General features: G+C 46.3%; 1 protein-coding gene across 3 annotated transcripts; it reads left to right on the top strand.

Moving 5' to 3' along the window:
* Positions 1-4,485: 4,485 nt before the first annotated feature.
* Positions 4,486-10,299, top strand: LOC148703245 (beta-fructofuranosidase 1-like). Of its 3 annotated transcripts, none has more exons than XM_088723789.2 (7): positions 4,486-5,181; positions 5,340-5,348; positions 5,464-6,329; positions 8,446-8,607; positions 8,696-8,931; positions 9,076-9,163; positions 9,826-10,299. In XM_088723789.2, exons 1-7 carry the CDS (start codon positions 4,791-4,793, stop codon positions 10,018-10,020), a joined length of 1,947 nt encoding a protein of 648 aa, XP_088579915.2. In that variant the 5' UTR covers positions 4,486-4,790; the 3' UTR covers positions 10,021-10,299. The 3 variants fall into 3 exon arrangements, with proteins under 3 accessions (XP_088579915.2, XP_088579916.2, XP_088579914.2); XM_088723788.2 differs by having other exon boundaries at positions 4,490-5,181; positions 8,696-8,925; positions 9,070-9,163; XM_088723790.2 differs by lacking the exon at positions 5,340-5,348 and having other exon boundaries at positions 4,487-5,181.
* The last annotated feature ends 3,150 nt before the right edge of the window (positions 10,300-13,449 follow it).

Genomic DNA, 13,449 nt, shown 5'->3' with positions numbered 1-13,449 from the left:
CCTGAGCCTCCAACAGTTGCTTCTCGAGGGCAGCAAAGCCGAGTGCCCGCTCTTCGGCCTCCCGGAGCCTCGCCTCGAAGTCCCCGGTTGTCCTGCCTGCCACAGCCTGGCCTCCCTTTTCCACTGCTTTCAGCCGGTCCTCGGCCTTCGCCAGAAGCCCCGCCTGTTCCTTGTAGCACTCCTCCAGACGGATCATGTACTGGGCGAGCTAAGAAATAGGAAAAATAAGGGAGTCAGGCGGAGAACAACAGAGCCAATAAATGGTGAAAAGCGGCCAGAAGAATACTCACCGACATGAGACAGACACAGCTGGCAGCCCCAACGTCAGAGACCTCCAACTCCCGGACCCGCCGACGGTCCTTCTCCAGCAGCACTGTTTCGATGAGATTTCGGGCGCCATCGGTAGTGAAGGCAGACCCCGATTTCTCCCCAGAGCCGGACGGTGGTTCTGCAGCCTTACCCCTATCCATCGCCTGGGGAAGAGTCCGGCCGATCGCGCTCGGGGCGGGGGTCACCCCAGGAATTGATAGGGTCCCGCTCGGTCGGGGCCTCGGCGCGTCCCTCCTCGAGTCATCAGGAGCCGACCGAGTCGAAGGCCGGGTCGGGGACCGATCACGTCCGACCCGTCCGTCTCGGGCAGGCTCGGATGATACCTCCGGAGTAGCGGCAATCTTACCACCGGAGGGCTGATACAGCGTCAGCTGCCGGTCCGTGCCCACGACGTCTCCCTGATCGGTGGGCCCGGACTCGTCGGTCGGCGTCGGAGGCACCTCCTTACGGGACTTCTTCGCCGGTGGGGCCCCGCTCGGAAGAGCTCGTTTCCTCCTCTGGGCTGCTTCCAGCAGGGACGCCCTACCAACAGCCTTTGTCTTCACCGACCGCATGACGTCGTCGATCTCTGCAAAAAGGACGGGATAGTCGGAGACGGAGAAACCAAAGGAAAGAACGGGACGAAAGAAGGGAAAAAGTCAAGAAAGAATCGGTGGCGGACTCACGGTCGGTGGGGACCGAGCTCAGACCGACATTCACCAAAGTATCCTCGGAAATAAGGCGGGCCACCGGGGGGAGCTGGCCCTCGGCAACCAACCCCTTCAAGGCGGCCAAGCCATCGGACTCCTCCCTTGACAGTCTCGATAGGCCGATCGGAGACTTCATCGGGGTCTCCCAGGTCGCCCTGATTTCCCAAGAGGGATCTGCATCAACAAAAAAGAAGCGCTCCTTCCATTTGTGAATGGAGGTAGGAGCCTCCTTGACAAGGCCGCATCCTCGCCGCGCTGCGAAGCACCACCACCCTTTGTCCTGGGGGTGGCCGCTCAGGCTGTAGAACTCCCAAAAAACATTCAGGGTGGCGGGGATCTCGTGCATACGGCAGAGAACCTGGAAGACCGTCAGGGCCCGCCACGAGTTCGGCACCAGTTGCGTCGGTGCCACTCTTAAACCTTGTAGCACCTGCATGACCAAGTCCGAAGGGGGAAAGCGGAACCCGGCCTGGAGAATGCCCTCATTGATGGCGATCTTCCCTGGAGGAGGATGGGACATCCTCTCCTCAGGCCCCGGGAGCGTGGCGTTGCAGGCCTCGGGAAGGTGGTACCGAGCCACGAGTCTGTCTAAGTCTGTGGCGACCAGCTCCGACTTAATTTGGTCTGCTCTCACTTCGCCCATTCCTAATGGCCAATAAACCTACGGTCAGGACGGGGACAGGAAGGGGGGAAAGACCGGAGCGACTGGAGTACACTAGTATAAGAGGGGAAAGTATGGAGAGCCCTAAGTAGAAGAATGGGGAAAACTCACCGGAAAAGAGGTAAGAACGGCTCCGAGAGCGCCAAAGGAGAAACGAGTGAACAGTCCGACGGCAGCAACAGCAGCGCAAAGGGGAAACTTGAAAATATCTGTAAAGAAGAAGACGGACGGGGAAAGGCCCCCGATTAAATAGGCGGAAAGGCAAGTGACACCTCGATGACGCCAGAGGACGCCTGGCTGCCGAAGGGTCGCTCGCGCCCCAAAGGCGAATCGACACCATTAGGGAAGGATGTCCGCCGAAATCCTCAGACTGCCAGGTCAGCAATAACCGCCATACGCCATAAAAAGGGCGGGGAGCTCGAAGCGCGCGCGCCTCTCCGAGGAACGGCGGCAATCCCGAAACATCACTCCCTTCACCTGTTCCCCTTCTGGTTCCAGGCTCGGAAGTGGGGGGCTACTGTTACGGGGGAACTAAGCCGCCATGCCCCACGTGACCGGCACGCGCGCCCAGGAAGACTACGGCTGCCCTTTGATCCAGCGCTCCGACCCCGAGTCGGACGTCCTCGGCTCCGCAGCCCGACCCCGAGTCGGTTGCCCTTTGATCCAGCAATCCGACCCCGAGTCGGACGTCCTCGGCTCCGCAGCCCGACCCCGAGTCGGCTGCCCTTTGATCCAGCGCTCCGACCCCGAGTCGGATATCCTCGGCTCCGCAGCCCGACCCCGAGTCGGCTGCCCTTTGATCCAGCGCTCCGACCCCGAGTCGGAGATCTCTTGATAACGACAGGCTATTCCCCAGAGGCACGCCGCGGCCTCCTGCTCCACTACTCCCTGCAACGGCTGTATCCGATGCTGCTCCACGATCTCCTGCATCAGCCGTACAAAGCGGAGCCCCACTATGCCCTGACGTGGCCGTACCCGGTGCTGCTCCACGACGCCCTGTAACGGCCATGTCAGTGGCCACACCATCGTGCCCCACGATAACGAACCCCCCTGAGAGACCCCCCAGCCAGATATATATGCGGCTGGGGGGAGAAAGGGGGGAGGTGAGCAATATCTCCCAGAGCACTCTCTTACTTGCGATTATCACCTCTCCTCCTCCTCCAATCTCCTCTGACTTGACCGTCGGAGGGCCATCACCACCCTGGTGGTGGTGCAAGGCTTGTTTGCAGGTTTCTTGGCGGAAGGTGGAGCGCAACCAACACCAACCAAGACAACTCAGACGGAACCCCGTTCACACCGCAGTGCCAATCGTTCTCGGTTTGGACCACCAGCAACAGTATCTATTCTCTATCTAAATTGGATCAGATTTAGATAAAAATTTTGGTATCCAATCAAATCCAGATACTAACTTGGTATCACTTATAAATCTTGCCAGTAACATGTTTGATGCATGGTAGGTTTAAAATGGGTCAGATAAGTTCAACCATATCCATTTCTATATTTGGTTTGAATTGAATTTCGATAGAAATTTTAGTATTCGATTGTAGATACAAATTCAAATATCTGCTTACAAATTTTGACCTTTCACTCGAATAACAAGTACTCGCTACTTTGGACAGGTACTTTGTTTTACTTATTCATATTGATCTACGTCATTAAACAGTTATTTGATTAATATTGTTATATTTTATATTTGAATCAATAATTTTAATAAAAAAATTAATCATTATCTCTTTGATAAATATATATTATTTTATTTTTATAATATTTTCATATTTTATTGTTAAAAATATTTAAAAACATAAAAAACTTCTATACATACATACATACATACATACATACATACATACATACATACATACATATATATATATATATTCTTGCAAGCTCTTGAACAACAGATAATTCTTGATTACTTTTATTTATGTTGCAACTAAAGAGTAATAGTGGTATATGATAAATTTTTTTATTATTTTATATTATATATTTTTATTTTAATAATTTTAAATTTAAATTTTTAATATAAATTCGGCTGGACCAATGGGATAGACCTTTAATGCATGTTAAGTATCTATGCCTTATATCCTTGGTTACCGGTGGCACACACGATTTAGATAGTAGACTCTTTCCTCATCTCCCACAATTATATAATTAATATTAATTTTTATTTTAAAATTTTGATAAAATATAGATTTATATCTAAATAATATCCAATATATATTTGTATTTAGATAAAAAAATATAGATATTATTAATATTCAACTTGTATTCATGTCCATTCAAAATAGGTATGGCCATATTGAAAATTCGCGGTTTATAAGGATAAATATAAATACTAATTTTAATATCTATTTAATATTTATATTTATATTTATTAAAAATACAGAAACATCAATATCTTATCTGTTTTGCATCCCTAACGAGTGAACTCTATTGGACGGCCTTTTTCATTGACTCGATGACCGCGGAGCGGCAATAAATCCAGTCCCATCCAATGCAATAATGGCCATCTTCAAGGAACCACTACCGCATGGAAGGGTCGGACCATAAAATTACATATTAAGCCTTTTTTTTTTTTTATCTTTACCTATGTAGGTTCCAAGATTTTTTGAGTAACAACCGTAACTTTCTACGTGTTTACCCTTTCTCTCCTCTCATACGGCACATGCCTAGTTTCGTGGCCCGGACATTAAAGCTGACGCCATGTAAAACTCGACCCGTCGCAAGCCCCCAGCATTCATGCAGAAGAATTATTTTAAATTACCATGGGCCCGCAAGCAAAGACAAAGTTTCAAGACATAGATACGACCTCTCTCTACCCTCTGCCATATAATCAATTGAATATAGATCGCAGAACTAGCTGAGGAGGAACATCCGAACCTGTTCCTTAAGCGGCTCCCGTGCACTCGGAGAACCAACCATTCAACGGCCTCATCTGTCAAGAAAAGACATACAGATATATATATATGTCCATGCCATTCATCTATCTACCCCCAGCCATCTTCCATTCTATCTGCACAAAAAGCTATATGTCTTCATAGTGTAACAGCTTTATATTTGTACTCTAAATTCAGACCTGTTCCTTCTAAGGTTCTCTTCTTCTCCCTTCCATGGACGTCCCGGATCTGGAGTCCCCCATCTTCATCCCCTCCTCCTACTCTCCTTCCCCACAAGTCGACGACCACGATGATTCCTCCATTCCTGCCTCCTCTCCTAGACCTTCGAGGAGGTCCTTAATGTTAGTCCTGTTCGCCATCTCAGCCGTATCTCTGCTGGGCCTCGTCTCAGCTCCGTTTTACGATGGAGGAGAATTGGAGTCCGACCGGGCAGCGGAGACTCCAATGGAACGATGGACCGTGTCCCGCGGCCCGGCCATGGGCGTGTCGGAGAAGTCCAACGGACCGAACCTCGGCGCCACCCCGGTCTACCCCTGGACCAACGCCATGCTCGTCTGGCAGCGCACGGCCTACCACTTCCAGCCCCAGAAGAACTGGATGAATGGTTCCTTCCTTTTTACTCCCTTCTCCTTCCCTTCATTACTTCAAAAATAAAAATAAATAGATCAGAGATGTCACCACTGATTCGTTTTCTTTCTTCTTCGATCGCTTTGAATTTCGCATCTTCGTGGAATCTCTCTGGCGTTGGCTTCCATTCTTCAGACCCTGACGGTAACAATGTTTCATAAGAAAAAATGAACTTTTTTTTTTTTTTGGTGTATTATGGAATGGAGTCATGGAATGAATTGTGACCGTCGGATTGGATTGTACTGTGAACGGGTGGCAGGGCCGATGTATTACAAGGGGTGGTATCACCTGTTCTACCAGTACAACCCGGACTCGGCGGTGTGGGGGAACATCACGTGGGGGCACGCTGTGTCACGTGACCTCATCCACTGGCTCTACCTTCCCCTCGCCTTGGTCCCCGACCACTGGTACGACGCCAACGGCGTCTGGACCGGCTCCGCCACGCTCCTGCCGGACGGCCGGATCGCCGTGGTCTACACCGGATCGACCACCGAGTCAGTCCAGGTCCAGAACCTCGCTTTCCCGGCCGACCCGGCCGACCCGCTCCTTCTCAGGTGGAACAAGTCCGAGTCGAACCCGGTAATCCGTCCCCCGCCCTGGGTCGGGCTGACCGACTTCCGCGACCCAACCACGGCCTGGCACGTTCCGACCGAGTCGGCCTGGCGGATCGCCATCGGCTCGAAGGACGCGGACCACAACGGAATCGCGCTGGTGTACCAGACCAAGGACTTCGCAACCTACGAGCTGCTCCCGAGGCTGCTCCACTCGGTGAACCGGACCGGGATGTGGGAGTGCTTGGACTTCTACCCGGTGTCGACCGTGTCGGCGGCGGGCCTGGACACGTCGACCGGGCCGGGGCCGGGGGTGAAGCACGTGCTGAAGGCGAGCCTGGACGACAACAAGCACGACTATTACGCGATCGGCACGTACGACGGGGAAGAGGGGACGTGGACGCCGGACGACCAGGAGATGGACGTGGGGATCGGGCTGAGGTACGACTACGGCAAGTACTACGCGTCGAAGACGTTCTACGACCCGGTGAAGGAGCGGCGCGTGCTGTGGGGTTGGATCGGGGAGACCGACAGCGAGCGGACGGACCTCCTCAAGGGCTGGGCCTCCGTGCAGGTAAACCAAGCGATCTTTTTCTTAAGATTTTGTCCAGACCTACTTTTGGGTCTTGGGTGTTATATGCTTGGATAGCCGATGCGCGGCGGATTAGACAAACGTATGAAACACCACGCGCCTTATTTTGCTCAATTGGTTACCCCTCTTTATGTGATGCTAACGTGGCACTCCATGGACGCCAATCCTATCCTATATAATTATGATTGCGAGACGTGCACTCTCGAGCATCACTCATTACGTTCGATGAGTAGAGCAGTATTTGGCATGGACATGAGAGGATGCCATCACTAAGTATTATCTTCTCATTAGATAATTTTTGGATCATGATTTTTTATTGTATGGCACCATAGAGTACCATATGTGTAAGTGGATACTTGTTAGAGACAAATATCTATCTATTTATCTATATATATATATATATATATATATATATATATATGTATATATGTATATATGTATGTATTATAAACAGATGAAGGAATATGAGATGTATATATAGAGCCATTTGTCCAGTCCAAAGAAGATTAATAAGTGGCCCGATGTATACTTTTCTGGCAGCCTGAGGGCTCAAATAATTACTTCCTCTAGTCGCCTAAGTTGCGATCAATTTTATGATATTTGTATACGTCTCTATTACAATCTAGGTGGGCTTAATATTCTCGGCCTCCTTGCTACAGTCAAGAAGATTTTGTATTATGTATAGCAGGATGGCTAGCAGTCATTTATTTGCATTAGTAAATCTGCTAGCTTCCTATGTGCCATAGTGGGAGCTAGGTTGGCTACAAGTCCACAGCTTTCAATTCTTGATATGCAAAATATAGATGGTCTATAAACAATGATCTCTCACAATATTCACCATTAATCTTCTTAACATTTTGTTTTAATTACATGTTAAAGTTGAAAACTTCATATCATATTTTGTTTTCTTCATATCATCTTGAAGAAATACTATTTTATTCTATCAAAATTTTTTTGAAAGAAAGAGCGGAGATCTACCTGCACTATAATTATCTAGGTCTCAATACTTGATATCACTACCTGAGATTCTATTTTGGAATCTCTGGTAACCAAGCCAAAGGGTATGACCTACGCAAGCCTCATTTCACCTACTTAGGAGTAACTAATAGTGAACGATGCTTCTATTTTTAACTTATGCAAGCCTCATCTTATCTATTTAAGAGTAACTAATAGTCAATGACGCTACTATTCAGAATACTTATCTATTTTTTACCATTCTAATAGTAATAACAGCCGTTGCAAGTTGCAACATTCTTTCTCAGATATATCAGATGACTAAATAAACATTAGTATGGTAACGTAATAAAGTTTATGATGTAACAAAATGATACTATATTCTATGCCTGGCTAATGCCGACCTTAGACGACAAGGAAGGAATTTGGTGTTGGAGAATGAAAGATAGATTCTTGATACTTACCCTTAGATGCATGTATGGGTCGATTGGTGTTGGGTTCGCTCATATCCATACCGGATACGTATTACATGTATTACATTTAATATTAGATTCAATCCCGAACACCAACGCAACTAGAACTCTGTCCGTAACCAATATTGGTCGGAAAAAAATGAATCGGGTATTAGTTCAGGTTTCAGATGAAACTCAGGTATTCAACAAGTTATTTTGCTATATTTTTAAACCTTTTCTTTCACTCAAAATACTATTTTATGAACCGAGAAATATGAGAAAAAGATAATGACACAAAAAATATAAAAATGTGCATCCAGAAGAGGGACCAAATCCAACCCAATAACTGATTGGATTTAAATTTCATACCCATACCCCTATACTGCAGATCGGTTTTGGATCTGATTAACGGGTTATAGACCTCCATGGACACCCCTAGTCAGCCTCGCCCATGGAGCTGAAATTGTTCCGATTTAGGTGGATTCAATCTAAATAATAATTCTTTGTAACGGAAGAATCTAGTGGAAAATAAGAAATGTGATTTGGTGCTCGATGTTTTCCCTGGTTTTCAACACATTAAACCCCAGCTATTATCCCTTCACTCAAGCCAACTGGAACTGCCTTTGCCCAGAATCCATAATTTCCCATAACCAATGCAAGTATTCTCAACTGTGTCTAATTCGACATTGCAGACCATACCAAGGACAGTTATCTATGATAATAAGACGGGAGGAAACCTTCTCCAGTGGCCAGTCGATGAGGCGGAGAGCCTAAGGTTGAGCAGCAAAGAGTACAGCAACATCAAACTAAGCAGCGGATCAGTGGTGCCATTGGACATCAGCGAAGCCACACAGGTAGCTCATGTATTTTTTTGCTGGAAACACAGCTGCGAATTGCTCCTTGCGTTGCTTCCGATAACAGTGTAGGCAATCTACATTGCAGTTGGACATTGAGGCCGAGTTCGAGATAGATGCGTTGTCCTTGGAACAGACCATCGAGGCCGACGTGGGGTACAACTGCAGCACAAGCGGTGGTGCTGCTGGGCGTGGTGCATTGGGGCCTTTTGGATTGCTCGTGTTGGCCGATCAGGACCTAAGCGAGCAGACTGCAGTGTATTTTTACCTTGGGAGGGGAACAAATGGCGGCCTTAGTACTTTCTTCTGCCAGGATGAGTTGAGGCATGGTTCCTGCACCCCTTTTCTTTTTTTTTCTTCTATTTATAGCTTCTTGATATATGATCACAGATATATGTTGCAGTGTTCTCTTGTAATTGAGAGAACGGAATAGTGGGACCTGAGAGTTTGTAATTTGCTGAGGTGCAGGTCATCGATGGCAAATGACCTTGTCAGGAGGGTTTACGGTAGCTCGGTTCCAGTGCTCGATGGTGAAAGGTTGACAGTGAGGATTCTGGTAAGTTGGATTCTTTGGATAGTGAAATATGTGGTAAAAGATTAATTTTTCTTTTGCATTATTCTCTGATGTTCTAAATGGGTAGAGTCGCTTGAGAATCTGGCTTAGATATCAGCATTTTCCTCATTAGGGGCTCAGATTTTCGTCGCTCACCAGTGCCTTTTGTTCTCTGTGCTCGAAACAATATGATCACATACATGTTCAAACACCCAAAACACATTACATATACTATACTATCTTAGCCAAAACCCACAAGCCTTTTTCATCGCCATGGGTTAGGTTACTGGGTAATTGTCTGATCCACTAGGGCTCCTGAAGATTATCAAGAATAGACTGTGAAGTTGATATCAACCAGTTTCATTCAAATCATCGAGAGAGCCACTATGGCAATAGAGTCTCTTGCCACAAATCCTCAAGGCCACGTTTTAGGAAGAAAGATAGTAATTTCTAGCATCCGATGCATGCGTCATGTGTAAGATGTTCCTGAACAAGAAAACAAGTTCTAGATATAGAGGGAAAGGCTATTCATCTTGGAGGCAAAACATAGGGTGTCTACTATTCTTGTATCTAGTTAGATAGAAGCTAACCTGACATTTTCTCCTTCCACCCCCCTAATTAACGCTCGAAGGTATGAAGTCTTCTCGCATTGCTATTCATGTCAGGTGGATCACTCCATAGTAGAGAGCTTTGCTCAAGGGGGAAGGACATGCATCACATCGCGCGTGTATCCAACTGAAGCAATCTATGGCGCGGCACGAGTCTTCCTCTTCAACAATGCAACCGGCGCTCCCGTGACCGCCAAATCGCTCAAGATATGGCAGATGAGCTCGGCATTCATTCATCCGTACTCGGCCTAGGCTGAAGTTTGGTGATTTAATATCCATTTCTCAGCCTTTAGCACAGCCTTCATCTACTTCTCAGCCACAATTGATCCCAGCCATCCCCTTAATTTAAATTCGTTATTACACTTCATTGGTTGCAAGCCTTGTGCTGGGATTGTATGTGTTCCAACCGGGAAACCATGTAGAGTATTCTTCGTTCAATGCAGCAGAGGGGGTCTGGGGTTGTGTTTGGATTACTTGTTTGGCGGAGAAAACATTTATTTCATGTGAAGACTTGCCCATGTTTCACAGAAATTGATCTGATGGTACGCACCTTAATGCCGGAAAATAATATACTAAAATTTTAGCTAAATCTGAATAAAATCAACCGTACGATTATTTGGCAAAGAATACATTATTTTTTCTTTTTTTATATTTTTTTTTTCTGTTTTAATTTTCAAATGATGTGGCTCCCACATGAGGAGGGACCCCACCAGCATTATGTTTTAGGGGAAATTAATCACCCACCCTCTTTTAGACCACGCTATAACAAAAAGTCCCCGTTGACCGGTCTTAAAATTTTTCGTCCATTATCTCTATTAAGTTTAATTCCCGGTCCTTCAGCCCCTTTTGTTTTTTCAAAAAATACCGAAAATGCCCCTACCCCTTTTGATCTCCCATTCCCAGAAGAAGAAGAAGAAACAGGGGCAGCCGCCACCGACCACGGCCCATCCCCGCCCGAGCTCCCTCCCGTGGCTGCCACCGGCGCCGTCTCGCTTCCTACCGAGCCCCATCCCGCGGCTCCGCCACCTCCCGTGCCCCTTCCCCTCCTAATCTTTCGATCTCAGCAGAAAAAGAAGAAGAAGAAGGCCCGGCCGCCGCCGACCATGGCGCGCCTCCGCCCGAGCTCCCTCCTGCGGCCGCGGCCGGCCCCTGCTCGCCCCCTCCCTAGCCCCCTCCTGCGGCCTCGCCCCCTCCCACGGCCCCCGCCCGAGCTCCCTCCCGCGGCCGCCGTCGGCCCCGGCTCGCCGTCGACGGCGGCCCTGCCCCCTCCAACGGCCGCCACGGCCCGGCCCCCTCCGGCGCCGCCGGCTCGCAGGAGGAGAAGAAAGAAGAAAGAAGAAGAAGGGAAGAAGAGAAGAAAAAGAAAAAAAAAGAAAAGGAAAGAAAAAGAAAGAAAAAAAAGAAAAAAAATAAATAATTAAATAAATGCATAAATAAATAAATCAATAAATATAAATAAACAAATAAATAAAATAAATAAATAAATAATATATTCTAATAAAATAAAATAATTATAAATAAATAAATAAATAAAGAAAAAGGAAGAAAAGGAAAGAAAAAGAAAAAAGAAGAAAAGGAAAGGAAAAGAAAAAAGAAAAGAAGAAAAAAAAAGAAAAGAAAAGAAAAAAAAAATAGAAGAAAAGGAAAGAAAAAGAAGAGAGGGAAAGAAAAAGAAAAAAAGGAAAGAAAAAGAAGAAAAGGAAAGAAGAAGAAAAAAAAGAAAGAAAAAGAAGAAAAAGAAAGAAAAGAAAAAAAAGAAAAGAAAAAGGAAGAAAATGAAAGAAAAAGAAGAAAAAGGAAAGAAAGAAGAAAAAGAAAAGAAAAAGAAGAAAAGGATTATTTCTACAAAAAGCAGAAAACTCAGTTAAGTTCAGCATTCTGCTCTGTGTACACAATTTATTGTTTACTGCACACAGATATGTGTCATTTGCACACACTTATTGTTGTAAGCCTAGAGCATGGCACAAACTCAGTTAACCTGGAAACATACTTAATTAACGTTGGCACACACTAAATTTACCCCCGAACATACTTAATTAACGTTGGCACACACTAAATTTACCCCCGAACACAGTTTTGTGCTTTTTGCACACAGTTTTCTGCTTTTTGCACACAGTTAATCGACTACTGCACACAGATATGTGCCATGTGCACACAGTTAAGTTAAGCATTCTGCTCTGTGCACACAATTACCCGAACACAGTTTTATGCTTTTTGCACAGTTTTCTGCTTTTTGCACACAGTTTATCGATTACTGCACACAGATATGTGCCATGTGCACACAGTTAAGTTCAGCATTCTGCTCTGTGCACACAATTTATTGTTTACTGCACACAGATATGTGTCATTTGCACACACTTATTGTTGTAAGCCTAGAGCATGGCACAAACTCAATTAACCTGGAAACATACTTAATTAACGTTGGCACACACTAAATTTACCCCCGAACACAGTTTTGTGCTTTTTGCACACAGTTTTCTGCTTTTTGCACACAGTTAATCGACTACTGCACACAGATATGTGCAATGTGCACACAGTTAAGTTAAGCATTCTGCTCCATGCACACAATTTTCCGAACACAATTTTATGCTTTTTGCACACAGTTTTCTGCTTTTTGCACACAGTTTATCGATTACTGCACACAGATATGTGCCATGTGCACACAGTTAAGTTCAGCATTCTGCTCTGTGCACACAATTTATTGTTTACTGCACACAGATGTGTGTCATTTGCACACACTTATTGTTGTAAGCCTAGAGCATGTAACCTGGAAACATACTTAATTAACGTTGGCACACACTAAATTTACCCCCGAACACAGTTTTGTGCTTTTTGCACACAGTTTTCTACTTTTTGCACACAGTTAATCGACAATTTTTTTTCTTTTCTTTTCTTTTTTTCTTTTTTCCTTTTCTTCTTTTTCTTTTCTTTTTTTCTTTTTCTTTCCTTTTTCCTCTTTTTCTTTCCTTTTTCTTCTTTTTTTCTTTTTCTTTCCTTCTTTTTTTTCTTTTATTTTTCTTTTTCTTTCCTTCTCTACACACAATTAAGTCTTCTGTGCACACACTTAAATCTTCTCTCAACACAGTTAAGTATTCTATACATCACACAGTTAAGTTAAATATTCTCTATACACAATTAAGTCTTATATGCACACATTTAAATTTTCTCTGCACACAGTTAAGTGTTCTACGCATCACACAGTTAAGTGTGTGCAGAGAAGACTTTTCTTTTTTTTCCTTCTTTTTCTTTCCTTTTCCTTTTTTTTTTTCTTTTTCTTCTCTTCTTCCCTTCTTCTTCTTTCTTCTTTCTTCTCCTCCTGCGAGCCGGCGGCGCCAGAGGGGGCCGGGCCGTGGCGGCCGTTGGAGGGGGCGGGGCCGCCGTCGACGGCGAGCCGGGGCCGACGGCGGCCGCGGGAGTGAGCTCGGGCGGGGGCCGTGGGAGGGAGCTCGGACGGGGGCGGGCCATGGGAGGGGGCTCGGGAGGGAAGAGGCCGCGAGAGGGGGCGAGCAGGGGCCGGCGACGGCCGCAGGAGGGAGCTCGGGCAGAGGCGAGCTGTGGTCGGCGGCGGCCGGGCCTTCTTCTTCTTCTTTTTCTTCTGAGAACGGGAGATTAGGAAGGGAAGGGGCACGGGAGGTGGCGGGGCCGCGGGATGGGGCTCGGTAGGGAGCGAGACGGCGCCGG

The sequence above is a fragment of the Phoenix dactylifera genome, chromosome 6, assembly GCF_051530095.1.
Source record: "Phoenix dactylifera cultivar Ajwa chromosome 6, Ajwa_hap1_PhDact_Kaust_v1.1, whole genome shotgun sequence".
NCBI lineage: Eukaryota > Viridiplantae > Streptophyta > Magnoliopsida > Arecales > Arecaceae > Phoenix > Phoenix dactylifera.
The sequence above is the reverse complement of the archived record's forward strand: the minus strand, read 5'-3'. Positions and strand labels throughout refer to the sequence as shown.